At 35.5% G+C, this 16,845-nt stretch overlaps 3 protein-coding genes across 6 annotated transcripts; 1 reads left to right on the top strand and 2 right to left on the bottom strand.

Annotated features, from left to right (window-relative positions):
• Positions 1-689: 689 nt before the first annotated feature.
• LOC111797015 (AP-4 complex subunit epsilon-like) lies at positions 690-9,219 on the bottom strand. 3 transcript variants are annotated; one of them, XM_023679863.1, is made up of 12 exons: positions 8,257-9,219; positions 7,980-8,165; positions 7,637-7,852; positions 7,430-7,540; positions 6,850-7,047; positions 6,707-6,761; positions 5,517-5,593; positions 4,694-4,750; positions 4,503-4,619; positions 3,530-3,607; positions 2,642-2,785; positions 690-2,261 (listed from the first exon to the last, which is right to left on the bottom strand). In XM_023679863.1, exons 1-12 carry the CDS (start codon positions 8,857-8,859, stop codon positions 1,179-1,181), a joined length of 2,925 nt encoding a protein of 974 aa, XP_023535631.1. In that variant the 5' UTR covers positions 8,860-9,219; the 3' UTR covers positions 690-1,178. The 3 variants fall into 3 exon arrangements, with proteins under 3 accessions (XP_023535631.1, XP_023535630.1, XP_023535632.1); XM_023679862.1 differs by lacking the exons at positions 6,707-6,761; positions 6,850-7,047; positions 7,430-7,540 and adding exons at positions 5,737-5,934; positions 6,317-6,427; positions 6,524-6,677 and having other exon boundaries at positions 5,517-5,648; positions 7,791-7,852; XM_023679864.1 differs by lacking the exon at positions 6,707-6,761 and having other exon boundaries at positions 5,517-5,648.
• Positions 9,220-10,101: 882 nt separating this feature from the next.
• On the top strand, positions 10,102-13,922 carry LOC111797598 (protein decapping 5-like). Its single transcript, XM_023680653.1, has 6 exons — positions 10,102-10,460; positions 10,726-10,808; positions 11,278-11,425; positions 11,881-12,088; positions 12,492-13,134; positions 13,864-13,922. The coding sequence occupies exons 1-4, from the start codon at positions 10,310-10,312 to the stop codon at positions 12,036-12,038; spliced, it is 540 nt and encodes a 179-aa protein (XP_023536421.1). The 5' UTR covers positions 10,102-10,309; the 3' UTR covers positions 12,039-12,088; positions 12,492-13,134; positions 13,864-13,922.
• A 664-nt stretch (positions 13,923-14,586) lies between these two features.
• LOC111796718 lies at positions 14,587-16,771 on the bottom strand. 2 transcript variants are annotated; one of them, XR_002815407.1, is made up of 3 exons: positions 16,090-16,771; positions 15,799-16,001; positions 14,587-14,941 (listed from the first exon to the last, which is right to left on the bottom strand). XR_002815407.1 is itself a non-coding variant. In XM_023679459.1 (3 exons), exons 1-3 carry the CDS (start codon positions 16,196-16,198, stop codon positions 14,710-14,712), a joined length of 540 nt encoding a protein of 179 aa, XP_023535227.1. In that variant the 5' UTR covers positions 16,199-16,765; the 3' UTR covers positions 14,587-14,709. The 2 variants fall into 2 exon arrangements, 1 of the variants encoding a protein (XP_023535227.1); XM_023679459.1 differs by having other exon boundaries at positions 16,094-16,765.
• Positions 16,772-16,845: the final 74 nt, after the last annotated feature.

The following is a 16,845-nucleotide window of genomic DNA, read 5'->3' as shown; positions in this document are numbered from 1 at the left end:
TTTTAATTATGATACACAATACTCAATAAATAAATAAAATCATCGAACGTGTAGAAATACTAGAAACTAATGTATATATTCTCGATCAAAAGATTAGAGGTTCAAAATTCGTTCATCTGCTTAAGCCAATGTAAGCACACTTCAACTTCATTAAGGTATATATTCTCAACCAAAAAGTTAGAAGTTCGAAATTCGTTCATCCGCTTAGGCCAATGTAAGCACACTTCAACTTCGTTAAGGTATATATTCTCAACCAAAAAGTTAGAAGTTCGAAATTCGTTCATCGCTTAAACCAAGGTAAGCACACTTCAACTTCATTAAGGTACATATCCTCACCTAAAAGGTTAGAGGTTTGAAATTCGTTCATCTGCTCAGACCAACATAAACACTGTTCAACTTTATTAAGGTATATATCCTCTCAACCAAAAAGTTAGAGGTTCAAAATTTGTTCATCCGCTAAGACCAACATGAGCACAGTTCAATTTCATTAAAGTATATATCCTCGAGCAAGAGGTTAGAGGTTCGAAATTCGTTCATCCTACCACCGGGGTTGAACTCGAAAACAAAGAAAGAAAAAGGGGAAAAATTGAAGCCAATGTTGACATGCATAGAGGCTTCTCATGGTCCACCAAAACTAAAACTTGAACGAGGAATCACTCGCAAGAGAAAATGAAAAAGAAGACAGAAGATAAAGAAAGAATCTTCCCTTATTCAGCACTGTAATCAAATATATAACAGAATGTACTCTCACTTCTGGGGAGGGCAAAGAAAACAAAGAACAAAACAAATCAAACATCACAGCATTTTCTGGTTGCCTCTCCAGGTTTCCAAAACCTCATGCATGCTGAAGATTTTTTTTTTTTTTTTTTTTTGCCACTTTTTTCACTCGTCGTAAATTCGTGAAGTATAAAAATCCGAAAAGTTTCTACTCTACAAAAACTCAACATAGTCTCTACTAGTGCAAAAAGTAAACTAATTTGGCAATGAGTACATACCTGCACCAGAATTGTTTCAACAGCCTCCATGGTTTTTATGCAGTTCGTTCCACGTGCGTGTGTCGTGTCAATTGCGTCTGTCATTCAGATAATTGTAGCTTATGATCACATAGTCAATCTGCTAGAGGATGATAATGTGCACAAATCATAAATATGTCTCGCTTGGGTATCCATTGAAATTTCTTAGCCAAGTAAGTCTTTGAACAAGTTTGGATTCCGACTGGTAGGGGTCACACCCATCTGCCTAACGACTGCATCCTTTTCCAATGATGCCTTCACATTGGGGCCCTTGCTAAATTGTGCCATATTTGAAACCATAGTTTGTCCCTGAACCGTCTTTGCGGTCACTTTCGACAATTCAGAAGTCAAATCCGAATTATCCTTGTTGGAGGAAATGAGATTCACAACGTTGCTTCCTTGTCCACTCATGGTTGTCCCGGAATATAATCCCATAAGTTCTGGTTGTTTATTGATTCCAACAGCTTTAGGATTCTCGGTAGAAGAAGCCTGGCTTTCATCAAGAAGCCCTTCCAACTGCTTAAATGGATCAATAGATGGTGCACTACTGGTGACAGTCGGTTCGCCAAAGTCGAGGAGGTCAGGAGGAGGGACTTCTGCAGGCACAATGGTCGTCTTGGCTGCCTGCACCTTATTGGCACCATGGTGTGTCTTTGTAGTTTTATGGGCAGCAGAAGGTGCCCTTGTTTCAATTTTGGATGAACCTCCAAATAAGGAAGCAGCAAGCTTTTGTTTCTCTGCAGGAATTTCAGGTTCTGCAGTCCTTGAGGTATAAGTCGTGGGTTTTGAGCTTACAGTACTGGTACCGTCTACTTGCGAAACCCCATTTACTGCTTTCTGAGGAGGACTAGAAGTTGACACAGATGAACCAGGAGAAGAATACGATGGCCTGCCCCATTTTTTCTGAACACCATCAAGTCGTAACTTGACTTGAGATGAACCATCATCTGATACAGAGGGATCTGATGTAGATTGGTGCGTCTCCCTAGGATGATATGGTTCGGAAACAGGAACCAGTTCAGCTGAGATTGCAGGTGACATAGGAGGAATACTTGATGGCACTGGAGGCCTTGTAAGCTCGTAAGCCTCGAACCTCAGGCTGTGTGACACAGTTTCACGTTGGTCAAGACTTTTGGTGGCGCTAACGTCAAACATCCTCGATCGCTGACTCTCAGGAACATAAGGCTGTGCACCATTTTCTAGTGATTCTTGCACATAATTGTTGAGGAATGAAAGATCGTTATCAATCTGCAAGAAAAATTAAAATATGTTACCACCAAAGCATAGTATCAAATTCAAAGAAAATTTGTGATTAAAGGTAAGTTTGGGGTGCCTATTTCAGAAGTATTTTTAAGTGAAACACTTTTCTTATAAATGCTTTTTTTGAAGAAAATTAATTAAATGTTTCATTAGAAGTATTTTAAGTAATTTTTTTTATTTATAGAACACTTCTAGTCCTTCCTAAGCACTTTAAAATTTATATCAAACACACTCTTAAGTCTATATTTCATTTGATTATGACCTTACAAATGGAAATCAGATAGAAAAGAATAGCATATGTACACTAAAAAGAGAAGTTGGCCTACGAACTTCACTTAAAAATATAGTCTTGCAGTGAAAAATGTCACCTCAATATCTTCACAGCTTGCATCAGCTGGCATTATATTCTCAATAGCTTGAGCATCTAAACCTATGGTGGCCTGCAATTCATACGCACGTTGCTGCAAATCTGTTGAGTGGGATGCTGATAATTCTTCAATCAAAGATTGACACTGCAACAGAAGAAGATGAAGTTTGAAATCCATCAATTCGTAGAAGATACTTCTACTTTTTATTTGTTAAAAAAAATGACAAATTTTGATAGTCTGATAAAGAGATGAACAACTATAAGAAAGTTGTTCGAAATAGAAAAGAAGAATGAGGTCATGATCGTAAGCAAATGTGGGCCCCACTTTTTGAATAGTGTCCTGCGGAAGGTCTTCCCAATCCGAGTCGATTAGGAAAAGATCCAGTCTGCATCGGATTTCCATTTCCTTCCCTTTCCTCATGTTAGACCAAGTGAAAGAAGCATCATAGAGTGGTAGGTCAACAAAGGAAATCTACATCTACAAAGAGATGCATCTAAGGGCTGATTATTGGGTCTAGCTTCTTAGCCATAGGGAGAGACCAGTACCTCATCTTTTTCTTCGTTCTTTGGGTTACTCTCGACAAATGATGATTTAATTACGAGAATAAGTTAAAAAAAAAAAAAAAAAAAAAGAATGAAGACAGGGACGTTCAGTGAAATACTAGAGATACACATCAGATACTTGGTATCAAGATTTGAATTTAAAAGGAAAAAAAGAAGCCGAGAAAGTGGAAGGGGAGAAGCAACGATGTTACTAGTCAGTAAACCAATTAACCCTTCCATGTTCCACAAACTGAATTCAACAACCAGACGAAGTTGTAACTTTTCCAATGTGACCATTCTTTTCAGAAAAAATAAAGAACAGCAAACATAAACATTTTAAATTTACCTCAGGTAGCATATCCACTGTTCTCCCGGACATCTTCTCAAATGCATAGACTTTCATAAGAGCTGTCACTGCATAAGCCTTCAAAGAGAACCAGTGAACCACACATCACTTAAAATATCATGGCAAAGCTCTATGTACGAAAAATTAGATAACAGGAAATGACGGGTTGGTAAATCAGAAACAAGGCAGTAACTGATTACCCTCCAAAGAACAACATTTATCACAACGTAGTACACTCTCAACATCTTCCGTTTAGCAAGGATACTCCTTACAAATTACACAAGTGATGACGATAGTCTACAGACTACAGACTACAGCTACAGTAATTTCTCATTTGCCCATGCAAGTTCAGGTTGTTATTGAAAAAAATAAAAAAATCCCGCTCTTGTTCTTATACGTTGTCAGAAAGATAAGAATTGCATTCCTTTATTAAATCTATAGCGCAACTTTTTAAAGAACATTCTGATCTCGGAACGGTAGTCAGCTGGTAACCAATTTAGATACAAAAAAAAAAAAAAAAAAAAAAAAAAAAAAAAAAAAAAAAAAAAAAAAAAAAAAAAAAAAAAAAAAAATCTAAACTGTTGGTCTTTTCAGTAAGCTGTTCATTGTACATTCAGCGAATGCTCATGTAATTTCATTGCAATTTAAAATTAACTGTTAACTAGCGATGTTGGCAACCACAGTTCTTTTTCTTCTTTTTTTTTGGTCATCCACATTTTTAAAGCGTCATATAAAAAAATAAATATGTTTCTTGTAAGTCCTAAATCATTGAAATTGCAGTGTATTTTATCGTGAAAAAAAAAATTGTACCAGAGTAATTTCCGTAGTTTTGTAAACAAATTAAAGCACCGACCATTATATTCAACATGTCTAGAGGAAGAAAATAGAATCAGGCAACACAGAGAGAACGAACAGGAAGGATAACGACCTTAACCTCCCTAGACCATCAAGGTATTCAAGATTATAGGCATACCTTGACACTTGCATCGTTTGAATATGCTTCAGCTATGTCACAAAGCTTTCCAGCAATGTACGAAGCAGAGTACTTTCCATCAGCAGTCCCATACTCTCCCAGAACCCAACAGATGACCTGAAATTGAACTAATTCAAGGTATTAAAAAGGAGTGTAATTTTTGCAGTTTTTTAGAGATTGGAGAATTGTACCTGAAGAAATGCAGATGGAAGCTTCGGGTTCCCAATAATGCGCAAATATGAATCCACCTATGCATGAAATAGTTTAATTTAATAAGGAAACTGCCACAGAAAAAGGACGGAAGTTTTAAGAAATAATTCATTGACATTCAATCCCAAAAATACGATCTTTGGGGTTTCGCCTATGGTCAACACATTCCAAATAAAACATGGAGGATAAAATGCCAACTTACACGCACCTCCGCTGTTCTTATGAGACAATCTTAGACCCTACTATAATTGGTTGGCAAGGTAACTAGTAAAATATTAAATATAAGGTAGCTGACCACCCTGACTTCTACCATTTCCTCTAGTGTCCTTGACTATTTCCATCGACCCTTATTAACACTGGGTCAGCCCATAGCTGTTAATACGTAATGATACCATTTTATAAACACTTTTAAAACAAATATAAGTGTGTTGTCATGGGAAACAAAATCAATAGTCAATAGATATAAATATAAGTTTGGACAACAATGAGAGGCAACAAAGAAACTTCTGGTATCATAAAGGCTCCTAAACTGATGCTAAGAGGTGCTAAAAAATCGCTGTAACTTAAACACAATTAATAAAGTCACAGATTTTTAACAGCGTGAAGAGCGCTGAGGCACAACAGATTTTCGAAACGTTGAAAAACTTCCAATAGGCACACGCTATGACTTTTTGAAAAGACACGCAGTACTATGAAGCATGAGGCTATCATATGATATCCAAAAGTGCATCATAATACTATTACATCGTGCCTATGATAAAATTTTAGCAAACATAATAATAGAGTGCTAATGAAGTTACATACAGCAGATGATCTCAGCTGGTTATCTACTGTATCACCATCCTCTCTGAATCCTTCGGCAATCAACCGCATCAAATCATGTGCAACTTTAATATTCACCAAATCTCCAGCGTGTTCAAAAACTTTATTAATGGTCTGAAGAGGATTAAAGGATCTGGCTGATACTCGAACAGTAATAATAATCACTCAACAAACAAACAAGAAGGAGATAAGGTCCAAATACCTGAATGAACCAATGGTTATTAGGTGCAAATTCCTCGGCTAGTTTAACACATCTCGATGCAATATATGTCTTATAATGATGGTCAGTAATGCTTATCATATATTCAATCATGCGATTGACAATCACTTCCACATTGGTGGACCTGGTCATAGTATACAATAATTCAAATGTTTTTCTCTTTAAGGTATCATCAGGATCCTGAGGAAGAAACACCAAAACATGGATCAAATATAACTCATAGTGGTGTGCATATAAATCAACTTTCAATATAGAGTTGTAGTCAACATATTTGTAATTGAAATGGAATAAATTAATATTATTCTAAATAATACAATTGTAAGCCACTGCCACTTAAATAAGTAGATAATTAGTTGCTCTAGGAGACAACCATGCTTGTCCTCTCGCAACTTGCACTTTTAAATCCAAGGACAAAAATAAAATTGCAATGCAGCTTGATCTATTTACATCCACAGAAACAAAAAAGAACAAAAAACTATAAACGTAACGGCCCTATCTGCATACATGTAAAACGCATTTTATTCAAGGCTAGCTGCCTGGCAGAGAGAAAAATATCACTCACCTCCATACAATCAATCACAGCTAGCTGATGTTGTTCTGCAATATCTGGACTTAGCTTTATAAGTCGACCAAGTGCATCAATGCCCATGTATTTTAGATTATGACTATCGCTCTGGCCACAAAAGTGTGTAAAGTAAATATAGGTCAAAGCCAAAGTAGATTAATGTCACTAACATAGCACACCGTACACGGGGTAGTACAACCAAACCTTCAAAAATCTAGAGATTGCGTCAGCAGCAGCTTCCAGCAACTTAGGATTCGGGAAAATAGAAGCAACGCAGCATATACTTTGGTAAAGTACAGCATTTCCTATATTACTCAAAGGATCATACTTCTTAAATAAATCCCCAACAACAGTATACATGTGTTCGCTTGCTTGCCNTCAAATCATGTGCAACTTTAATATTCACCAAATCTCCAGCGTGTTCAAAAACTTTATTAATGGTCTGAAGAGGATTAAAGGATCTGGCTGATACTCGAACAGTAATAATAATCACTCAACAAACAAACAAGAAGGAGATAAGGTCCAAATACCTGAATGAACCAATGGTTATTAGGTGCAAATTCCTCGGCTAGTTTAACACATCTCGATGCAATATATGTCTTATAATGATGGTCAGTAATGCTTATCATATATTCAATCATGCGATTGACAATCACTTCCACATTGGTGGACCTGGTCATAGTATACAATAATTCAAATGTTTTTCTCTTTAAGGTATCATCAGGATCCTGAGGAAGAAACACCAAAACATGGATCAAATATAACTCATAGTGGTGTGCATATAAATCAACTTTCAATATAGAGTTGTAGTCAACATATTTGTAATTGAAATGGAATAAATTAATATTATTCTAAATAATACAATTGTAAGCCACTGCCACTTAAATAAGTAGATAATTAGTTGCTCTAGGAGACAACCATGCTTGTCCTCTCGCAACTTGCACTTTTAAATCCAAGGACAAAAATAAAATTGCAATGCAGCTTGATCTATTTACATCCACAGAAACAAAAAAGAACAAAAAACTATAAACGTAACGGCCCTATCTGCATACATGTAAAACGCATTTTATTCAAGGCTAGCTGCCTGGCAGAGAGAAAAATATCACTCACCTCCATACAATCAATCACAGCTAGCTGATGTTGTTCTGCAATATCTGGACTTAGCTTTATAAGTCGACCAAGTGCATCAATGCCCATGTATTTTAGATTATGACTATCGCTCTGGCCACAAAAGTGTGTAAAGTAAATATAGGTCAAAGCCAAAGTAGATTAATGTCACTAACATAGCACACCGTACACGGGGTAGTACAACCAAACCTTCAAAAATCTAGAGATTGCGTCAGCAGCAGCTTCCAGCAACTTAGGATTCGGGAAAATAGAAGCAACGCAGCATATACTTTGGTAAAGTACAGCATTTCCTATATTACTCAAAGGATCATACTTCTTAAATAAATCCCCAACAACAGTATACATGTGTTCGCTTGCTTGCCTGTCGCCAGCACCCAGTAATGCAAGAATTTTCAATAATTTGATCTGTACAATTAAGTTCGCTTCAATTGAAAGGAAACGACAAAAGGTCATTGCAGAAGGCACGTTAGCAGCTAAGTAACCTTATCAATCAGAATGCATATAGAAACCTATGTTGCAGAGATTATCGGACCTGTATGAATGGAGCCGGCATCTGATGGTAATCATAACTCTTCGGCAATCTGCGCTCAGCTACTTGTTTAAGAATGCTTACAAAACTTACAACTAAATCTTTATAGGAATGTACATCCGTGGTAATGAGATCAAAAAGAGGGCAAAGTGTAGCTCCCATGACTCCAGGATCGTTGTCACACAACCTCTACAACCAAAAAAACAAACAAGCAAGCAAACTTCTCACGGCACTGAAGGGAAAAGAAACCAACAACCAAGTATCTTAATCTGAAACCCACCTTACGGAAATTGGAGAGAAGATGCGATATGGAAGAGGGTGATTTCTGATGGAAGCGATGAAGAGCCATGATGGCCTTCTTTCTAACGGCCTCCTTTGAGTGTCCCAACAACTCGACAACCTGCGGTAACACTGCAGGTATAGTCTCCTCGTTAATAAGCCTACACACCGCATTGAGAGCCGCACAGACGATGAGATAATTGTCAGACTTGAGGTCTTTCTGGATGGTATTGACAATGAGGATTATGAGGTCGTGGTCCTCGTTGAGAAAGAGGGTGACAGCCAAATAGCCAGTGCGCTTCAGCAGAAGATTATCGTCATGAGTCATCTTGACGGCATGAATGTAGCCGAATGAGGCATCGTGACCGAGCATCTCGACATAAACGAGACGAATAATATACTCCTTCATCTTGCGCTTGGGAATGTCGGGATCGGTGAGACGGCGTTTCAAATTTTCCATCTCCTGGATGATAATTCGCTCCTCTTCAGCCTTGGATCTAGCTTCGCCGATCGATTTAATCAGATCCAGAAACTCCTTCGACTGTCCAAACCCTCCCTGAGAACCCATGGCTAGCTCTCTGCCGATCGTCTTCAACTGTTCCATCTTCAAACTTTCTAATTTCAATCAACAGCCTCCGTTTCACAGAAATCCACAGAAATTAACATAAAACTTCTAGGGTTTATGATCCAGAGAAATCCGCAGAATACCAAACTTATCAATACTTCTGAAATGAGCAGTTCAACCTGAAATTGAAAATTTCGGTCTGAATTAACACATACATTCGCCGGCGGTCGCCGGATATCGGAGAAGTAGAGGGAGGTGATTCTTCACAGCTCCGTGTAAGACAGATTTCTTCTTCCTAATTCGTCTTCTTCTACGGTTGCTCGAGTTTTTCGTCGATTGAGATCGAAATTTTTCACATCCCTCTCCGAAGAACAGATTTAATCTTAACTTTTAAGAAAAATAAAGGAATTACCGATCATAAACATAAATATGTATAATTTTTTTAAAAATATTTGTATAATTAACTTTTAATCTTTAACAACAATTAAATTCTTATTTAACTATTTTTTTTAATTTCCAAATTATATCCATATTTTTTTAATGTTCCAATTACGTAAGAAATTAACTCATAAATATAAATATTTTTTAAAAATTTTAATATCCTTTTAGAAGTGATAATTAAAGTTACATAATTTAAACTTATAATTAAAGTTTAATTAATGTAATTATTATAATCACCATAAAAGCTAAATAATTGAAACTTATTAAATATTACATAATTTTTTTGATGTGGGTATTAAAAAAATTATTAAATATTATAAATTTAACTTTTATAATTTTTTTTAATTTATAAAATATAAAATTGAAAACTAACAATATATTATATAATTTTTAAAGTTAAATAACTAAATAGACAAGGACAAAATTTTATATTTAATAATTAACTGTATAAATTTAAAATCTGTGAGTAAATAAATTAAATTTTATCATTTTAAATTAATTTAGTTATTGATTTTATTATTTAAAAAATAACTCATAATAAGAAGAAGTAATCGGAGAAAGTATATTTTTAAACAAAATTAATTTGCGATAAATATTTTTAAATTTTAATAATTTAAAAATATGAATTAGTGAATTTTGAAAATACTTAATAAATGAATTATCTAAAAATTATTTTAAATGATTAATTAAAATTTATTAATAGAAGTATATTCGTGGTTAATAAAAATAAACAAATTCGTTATTTAAAGAATTTAAGATATTTAAAAAACTCTGTAAAAAAAATAATTTACGTCCCAAAAATTTTGGCGCCGGTCAAGCGATCATATAAATACCGTAAATTGCAAGTTCGCGCCAGCGTCAACCAAATTCGCTTACTGCTGTTTGATGAATGGGGAGAAAGACGTTGCATCAAACCAAGCTTGGCCGGAGGAGAAAGCCCTAATCGTCTGGATCGGAGCAAGCTACCAGTTCGTTTCTTCAAACTTCAGCTTCACGTTTCAATTTGTTATTTGATATCCATTTCGAGGTTTTGGAGTTTTCTTGATCGATGGCGACCGAATCTGGCTTTGAAGCTTCTTCTTATTCCGTGGGTTCATGCAATGGGAGCTCGATGAGTTTTATTCTCAAATGCGAGATTCGTTATGAAGGAATTCTCTACCACCTCAACATCCACGAGTCTACCATCGGCCTGAAGAATGGTACGTATGAAGTCGTGCTCTCTGTCAGCGCTGTTTCTCTGTCGTTATCGCTCTGTTTCGTCTCATCGTAATATGAACGCTGGCGGTGTCATGTTTGAATTCATATAAATAATATGTCGCAATTGACAAATGTAGGTTATTGATGAGTATGGTCAGTATCATGCACTTCATTTCATGTTCTGATAGTAATGTTACATAAGGATTTATTTCTTCTTAAGACTAGTACCAATGTTTGAACGGTAATCAATACGTCTTAAATATTGAGAAGGACGAAAGATCGATCTCCCGCAGATCCTTCCAAGTGACAAGGTGTATGAATGTATTCTGTTTCGGAGCAGTGACATCAAGGTAACAGAGATGTATTAAATTATATTTCCTTATCGTCAGGTCAATGCACGATCAGATTGGCTTAAAGCTTTAAAATATGAAATATAAGGTTGCCTTGTTCCGGCATAGATTACCTTTCCATCCTTCAATGCCTTATACGTCTAATAGGATGATTAGATATAAGGCTATGCTGTTGCAAAAACAAGCAATCAACGTTAGAACTGCATTTTTATAGGGTATGCGCACACTATTGCGCCAGTTTTCGATGGACATTGTTTAAACTAATACTATTTGATATAATCTGAATATATTTTAGAAAGTGGTTCTATTATACTAGGATCTGCAATTCTGGTCCCCCTCATTTGGTAACACAGACCAGCAGATTCATGATGGTTCTGCTGTGGTCCAGATACTCTTGTTTGTCTATTACGTAAAGAATTAGCACAGTATAACATGAAAAAGGAAATCTCATTCAGCTTTTCCAATGCAGTCAAATCATGCTGGGGTCTCGACTTCACCTCTGTCTGCTTCAGTTGGACGTGAAACATTGATGGTCTCAAAACAGTGCCAGGATACTCTGGCTTTTAATAATGGACAGTATCCAAGCAGGTTGTCTGCATATCAATCTGTAGCTGCAGGTATGATGTAACAATATACATAGTTTATTCATTGTCCTTGGAAAACACTGGTTTCTGTCATTTTCTGCATCGGAGGAAAAAAGGAAAACAATGGAAAATCACTTTATATTTCAGTCTTCCAAGTACTTCATCATTTCAACTGGAAACAGAAGTAACGGACTCATCAAAATCATTTAAATATTGACTTGGGATTTGCTAAAAACTCAGATTGTGCATGTGTTGATCCTGTATCATATCTAATTTTCTTTATCAGCTAATTTATAGTTAACAACCATGTTTTGCTTGATGTTTGTTCACCATCCCATTCAACAGTAATGACATCTACTTGTTCCTTTCCTCCAATTTGGCAAGAGATTGGCAAATCCAAAGCTTAAATTTCGGATTAACCTATATTCTACTCACCATCAACTCTTTCCTGGCAGTCTGTTCTGAATAACCTTCTTTTTCGGGTTCAGGTCCATTGCTAGCATTTCCAGCATCCTCATTAACTCCTTTTCAATTATCAGTCTGTGGCAGACGTACTTTCCTCCACAAAAAGACTGTGTTGGTGCAAGAAACTTGGGTGCTTCCACACATTTTCCTTGTAATTCTTTGGTATCAATTGCTGCTTTAGAACATTAAGCACCCTCGTTGCTATCTCCGAGAGAGACACCTGCTCAACAGGTTTGGTGCTTTATACAGTTTTCAAAATTATTTTCATATAACGACTTTCTAGTTTCTTATAGTTAAACCACATCATTTGGTCTATTTGAGCTAAATATTGATGTTTTTTTTATTCTTCTCGAACAAGTAGATTTGAAGTCTACACCTTATTTAAACAGCAGTTGGTGGTATTTTTTGTTATAACCTAAAAGCTACTTCACACAGACACATATATCATGTGGAACTGATACAATGTTGTTCCATGGATATAACTGAAAATCCTTGTATCTTTTAATATAGACTATTGTTTGCCACCAAGTACTTCAATTTATGTATCATTTACATTTTGAAAACACTGTAAATTTTAAATTGTTGTGCTCACCAGTAGTTTATTGACATGGTCTCCATGATCTTCAAATTGTAGTTCACTGAATAATTTGATTTTCAAGCCACGAATGAGGAGTTCAAGAAGGACGTGGGATTGTCTTGGAAAAGCAAAGCAAAGCAAAGGGAACTTTCAGAGTTTACAGTGAACAACGCGATTATTTTTATCATGGGGGAGAAAGACATTGGACGCTACCTGGTGCTAAGGTATGGCTTGGAATAATATCATACATTTCATGGTTTACGTTCCTCTTCTGTTGCGTTTCTCTGTGCTGCCTGCATATAACAAGAATGTATTCTGATGCAATTTCCAATTCTCTTGAACGCAGATCAAGGAATAGACACAACCGGTTATCTAGGCCAATGAAATTTGGCGCAGAGGTTTTGTCTTATTTTGTTTATCTGGTATTTCTGCTCTGATGGCAGGTAACTTAAAGTGATTCTTTAGAATAAAACGGCTTTATGCAGACAAGCGGCGACATTCCACAAATGCGCGGCAACGTTGGCTATGGCATTAGAAGTGGTGAGAATTTCTGGGTCTCAAATAACTTGAGACGGGGATACAATTATGGTGGGAGAAGGCTCTTAGCTGAGTAATAATACTTCGCTGCTAGCTGGATTCACAAGTTTTTTTTCCTGTTGTACTAGATTGGGCTAAACAAATTGCTGGACCTCGGAAGTAGGTAAGTATTACTCTTTCTAGTCATTTGTGTATGGCTCTAAGGATATGATTTACATATGCACGTATCGCCTTGTAATTATTTTCTTTCACCGCCTTCACCTGTTGCATGCATGACTTGTCTGAATATTTTTCTGTTTGCGTGGTTAATCCATGAACAACCTTCTGTCATGAACACAACCTTTTTATTTCGAAGTTCTTGAGACTGAAGAAAAATTATTGGTATCCGATTTGATGAAAAATTGTTTCCGGATTTCTATTTTGAAAAGATAATGCTTGCGTTTTCTTTGTTTGTTTGTTTGTTGTTGTTGTTTTTTTTTTTTTTTTTTTTTTTTAAATTTCTTTTTGAAGGTTTGATAAACTCTTTACTAAATTTTCATAATTTGGGGTCTGGCCTCTGATATTTGTTTTTATAATTTATTTTCAAATGTTTAGTTTTCAAGAATTCATTGTTGTGTTTTTAATTTTTAAATTTAATCAAGATTTTAAAAATGCATTTTTTAAAAAGTGACCTAAAATGGACATAGTTTAATTTTTTAAGTAGAGTTTATGAACAACTAACCTTTTTCTTACCAATTGTTTATGACTCCTGGTGTGACCAAATTTTCTGACTAGATAACTTTCCAGGTTGAATCCACTTTCTTTTCTTTCCTGTGGTGTGAGCATGCCTGTTTATTAAAATACAGAAATTGTATTTTATCTGTGTGTTTGAATATGATATTGGTAATGGCAGGCCAGCAAGTTTGGGATCATTCCTTAATATCTACTTCCAACTTGCCAGTAACTCTCAAGATACTTAATTTTCAACTGGTGCGTCCTATTCTTTATCAATCACTCTCTTCTCTTTCATCAAGGACAAAAATGTTTTATTCCACGGTGGGGAACTTAAAATTACAATATTATCATCTTAAATATAAAAANAGACGATAAACCGTCACATGAACTTGGAGAACCATCCTAAACAGTGAGAGGGTTGAAGATCTAACAGTAGTTGGACAAATGTTTACTTTTTCTCATTTCACTTGATTTTTTATTATCCTATCATCTTCTCTTTGCAATGTATTTTCTATGTGCTTTGGCTGTACTGGTTGTGAAGCTTGAGTAAAAGGGAGAAGGAAAATAGGTAGGTTTTTCAAGCAAGTAAAAAACATTTAGGGAAGATGAAGAGTAAAGTTGAATATATTATAGGGATCAAATTAAAAATGAAACCAAATAAGATTGAAGTCCTTAATGGATTAAAATGAAAATTTTAAAAACATGGATCAAACTAAAGCTATGCTTAAATCAAAGGAACTAAATTTATATTATTTTATTTGTTTTGCTTATATTAGTACTCTAACACCGAAAATATTAGAAAGGATAGGATATTATTAATATATGGATAATGGTACATTTTAATTTTGGGATGGAGATTTCAAGCCATGAATTATTTGTTTCTGGGGGCACTGTACAAATTAGGACAAGAAAAATAAATTAAGAACTATAAGTGGGAATATGAGGCATTTTCATTATTCATCATACAATAAATGCAAAAAGGAAAAAAGAAGGGAAATATTTTGATGATGTATAACCAGTCTTGTTATCCAATTTGTGCATGTACTTGATTGGGCCCTTTAGCGCGCCGCCTCCTTCCAATGGCAGCCGAACCTATGGTGGACCCTCCATTAATGAGAACCAAGAGGGCCGCGCCAACAAATACTCCGTCTTTGACCAAATAGCATTCTCCTTCCACCCACCCCTTCCCATACTCCTGTCTCCTGCTCATGCTGGTTGCTCCCATCATCATCGCCACCGCAATTCCGAAGCTGACCCTGGTATTTCATTTTATTTACCATTTTAGCCTCTGTTTATTAATTTTTTTACCTAAATATATGCTTTAATATTGAAGGGCGTTTTAAATTTATTCCATATTAGAACTTCTTTTTTAATTTATTCTTCAATGTTCGTTACATTTTTCAGTTTTCAGTTAGATAGTTGAAATTGGTTGAGTTGAAACTTAGGAAAGAATTATTAGAAAAATTATACTAGCTGAGAGAAGAAAATTTATAATCCCTTTTTCTAAGATTCTTTAAGTGCTTTAATTTATATCTATGCAACTTGCTAAGAATCGTTTTTCTTATAAGCTTACATTAATTAATTTTGACATTCATGGAAGGACACATTGAAAATATTAAAACATAAAAGGCTGAACGGAAAGACTTCTTTTCGTTTTACTTTTACCACTATTTAAAGAATGGTTATGGTTGTAAGGTAAGTTTTAAAATTACTGTATGCCTTTCTTTTTTGACAATATTACTTTATTCTTGAAATAATTCTCTCGTACTATAATTGTTTTATTAATAATAATATTGTTGTCTAGTAATTAATTAGATCATGGATCCCATGTATAGGAATCCGAAACACCTCAAAGCTGGCCACGTTCCTTTAGTATATTATCTTTTTAGTTTCCTCTCTCCCTCCGGTGACCAGCTCTGTTATTCCTTTTATAATTCATTAATTGAATTTCTCTAACTTTTTTTTTTCTGAAAGTTGTCTAAAAATTTGGGCACAGTAACAATAAATACCAAAAAGGGTTACTGTTACTACCAAAATTTCCCCAAATGAACTGAGAAATACAGAAAAAAAAGGAAAGAAAGAAGAAGATTATTGTGAAAAAACAATTACTTACCAAGAAATGAGAAGGGTGGTTGAAAGCAGAGGCCTTTTGACACTGCAACTCTTTCTGTGCTCTTTTGGCCAATAGGTGTGGCAGATTATGGTGTTTCCGATGATATGAGCCATTATTAAACAGACTATACCTGCGACTCCCAATTTGAATGCTTCACTTTCAGGCAGGAAGCAGAATCTGCCGTTCAACTTCAGGTCCTTTTTCTACAATAGATTCCGATTATGATGTTCGAGGAAGCTTTAATTTGTACGAAGAATTCATATTGTAAATGGGAAAGAAATTGAAAGAAACTTACTTTTGTTCTGTTGAATTCAGCAGCCATACATGATGCGAAGGAGGCGAGGGTGAGGACGGCGACAATGGAAAAGCTTATCACGAAACTGGAAGGAGGCTTTTCCATGGCGGCCAGAAGATCGAAGAAGCAATGGGAGTTTAAATCACGGGAAAAGACCCTTGGAGGTTAGTGGTGGAAAATTCATCATTTTCTCTCTTGACTTGTGAAAGTCGAGACTTTTTTCGAATCAAATCTCTCGTTTTTCATCTTCATCACTGGTCAAATACGAGGGAAGGGGGAGAGAGAGAGAGGGAGAGAGAGAGGGAGAGAGAGAAAGGGAGAATTTTCCAACAAAAAATTGGAAGAAGATAATAAAATCTCAATTGGACGAAAATTTGAATATCTTTTCTTTTTAACCAATTAAACAATGTTTAGGTTCACAAATTGTATGTTGGACTCCGAATATTTTTCAGTAATTTATTCTTTTTTTCTGACTTTGAAGGTACACCCTTCCCCATATACCGGTTTATCCGAAACTTATCAAACACAAGAAAAGGATTGAAGTCCCACCATATGGAAAGCCAATAGAAAAGTAGGTGGGGGAGGGAGAGAGAGAGAGTTGACCTTTGCTAATTGACGACTTCAAATAAATGGGTTTTCTTTGGCTAATGGAATAAATGAACGCCTTTAACATCAGATTCTCAAAGAAATTACGAAGCTTCAACTTCAAATGTCTCTTTTTAGAAAGTTCTTGAAAGAACCTCACCCTCCTC

The sequence above is a fragment of the Cucurbita pepo genome, chromosome LG06 (genome assembly GCF_002806865.2).
Source record: "Cucurbita pepo subsp. pepo cultivar mu-cu-16 chromosome LG06, ASM280686v2, whole genome shotgun sequence".
Lineage (NCBI taxonomy): Eukaryota > Viridiplantae > Streptophyta > Magnoliopsida > Cucurbitales > Cucurbitaceae > Cucurbita > Cucurbita pepo.
The sequence above is the reverse complement of the archived record's forward strand: the minus strand, read 5'-3'. Positions and strand labels throughout refer to the sequence as shown.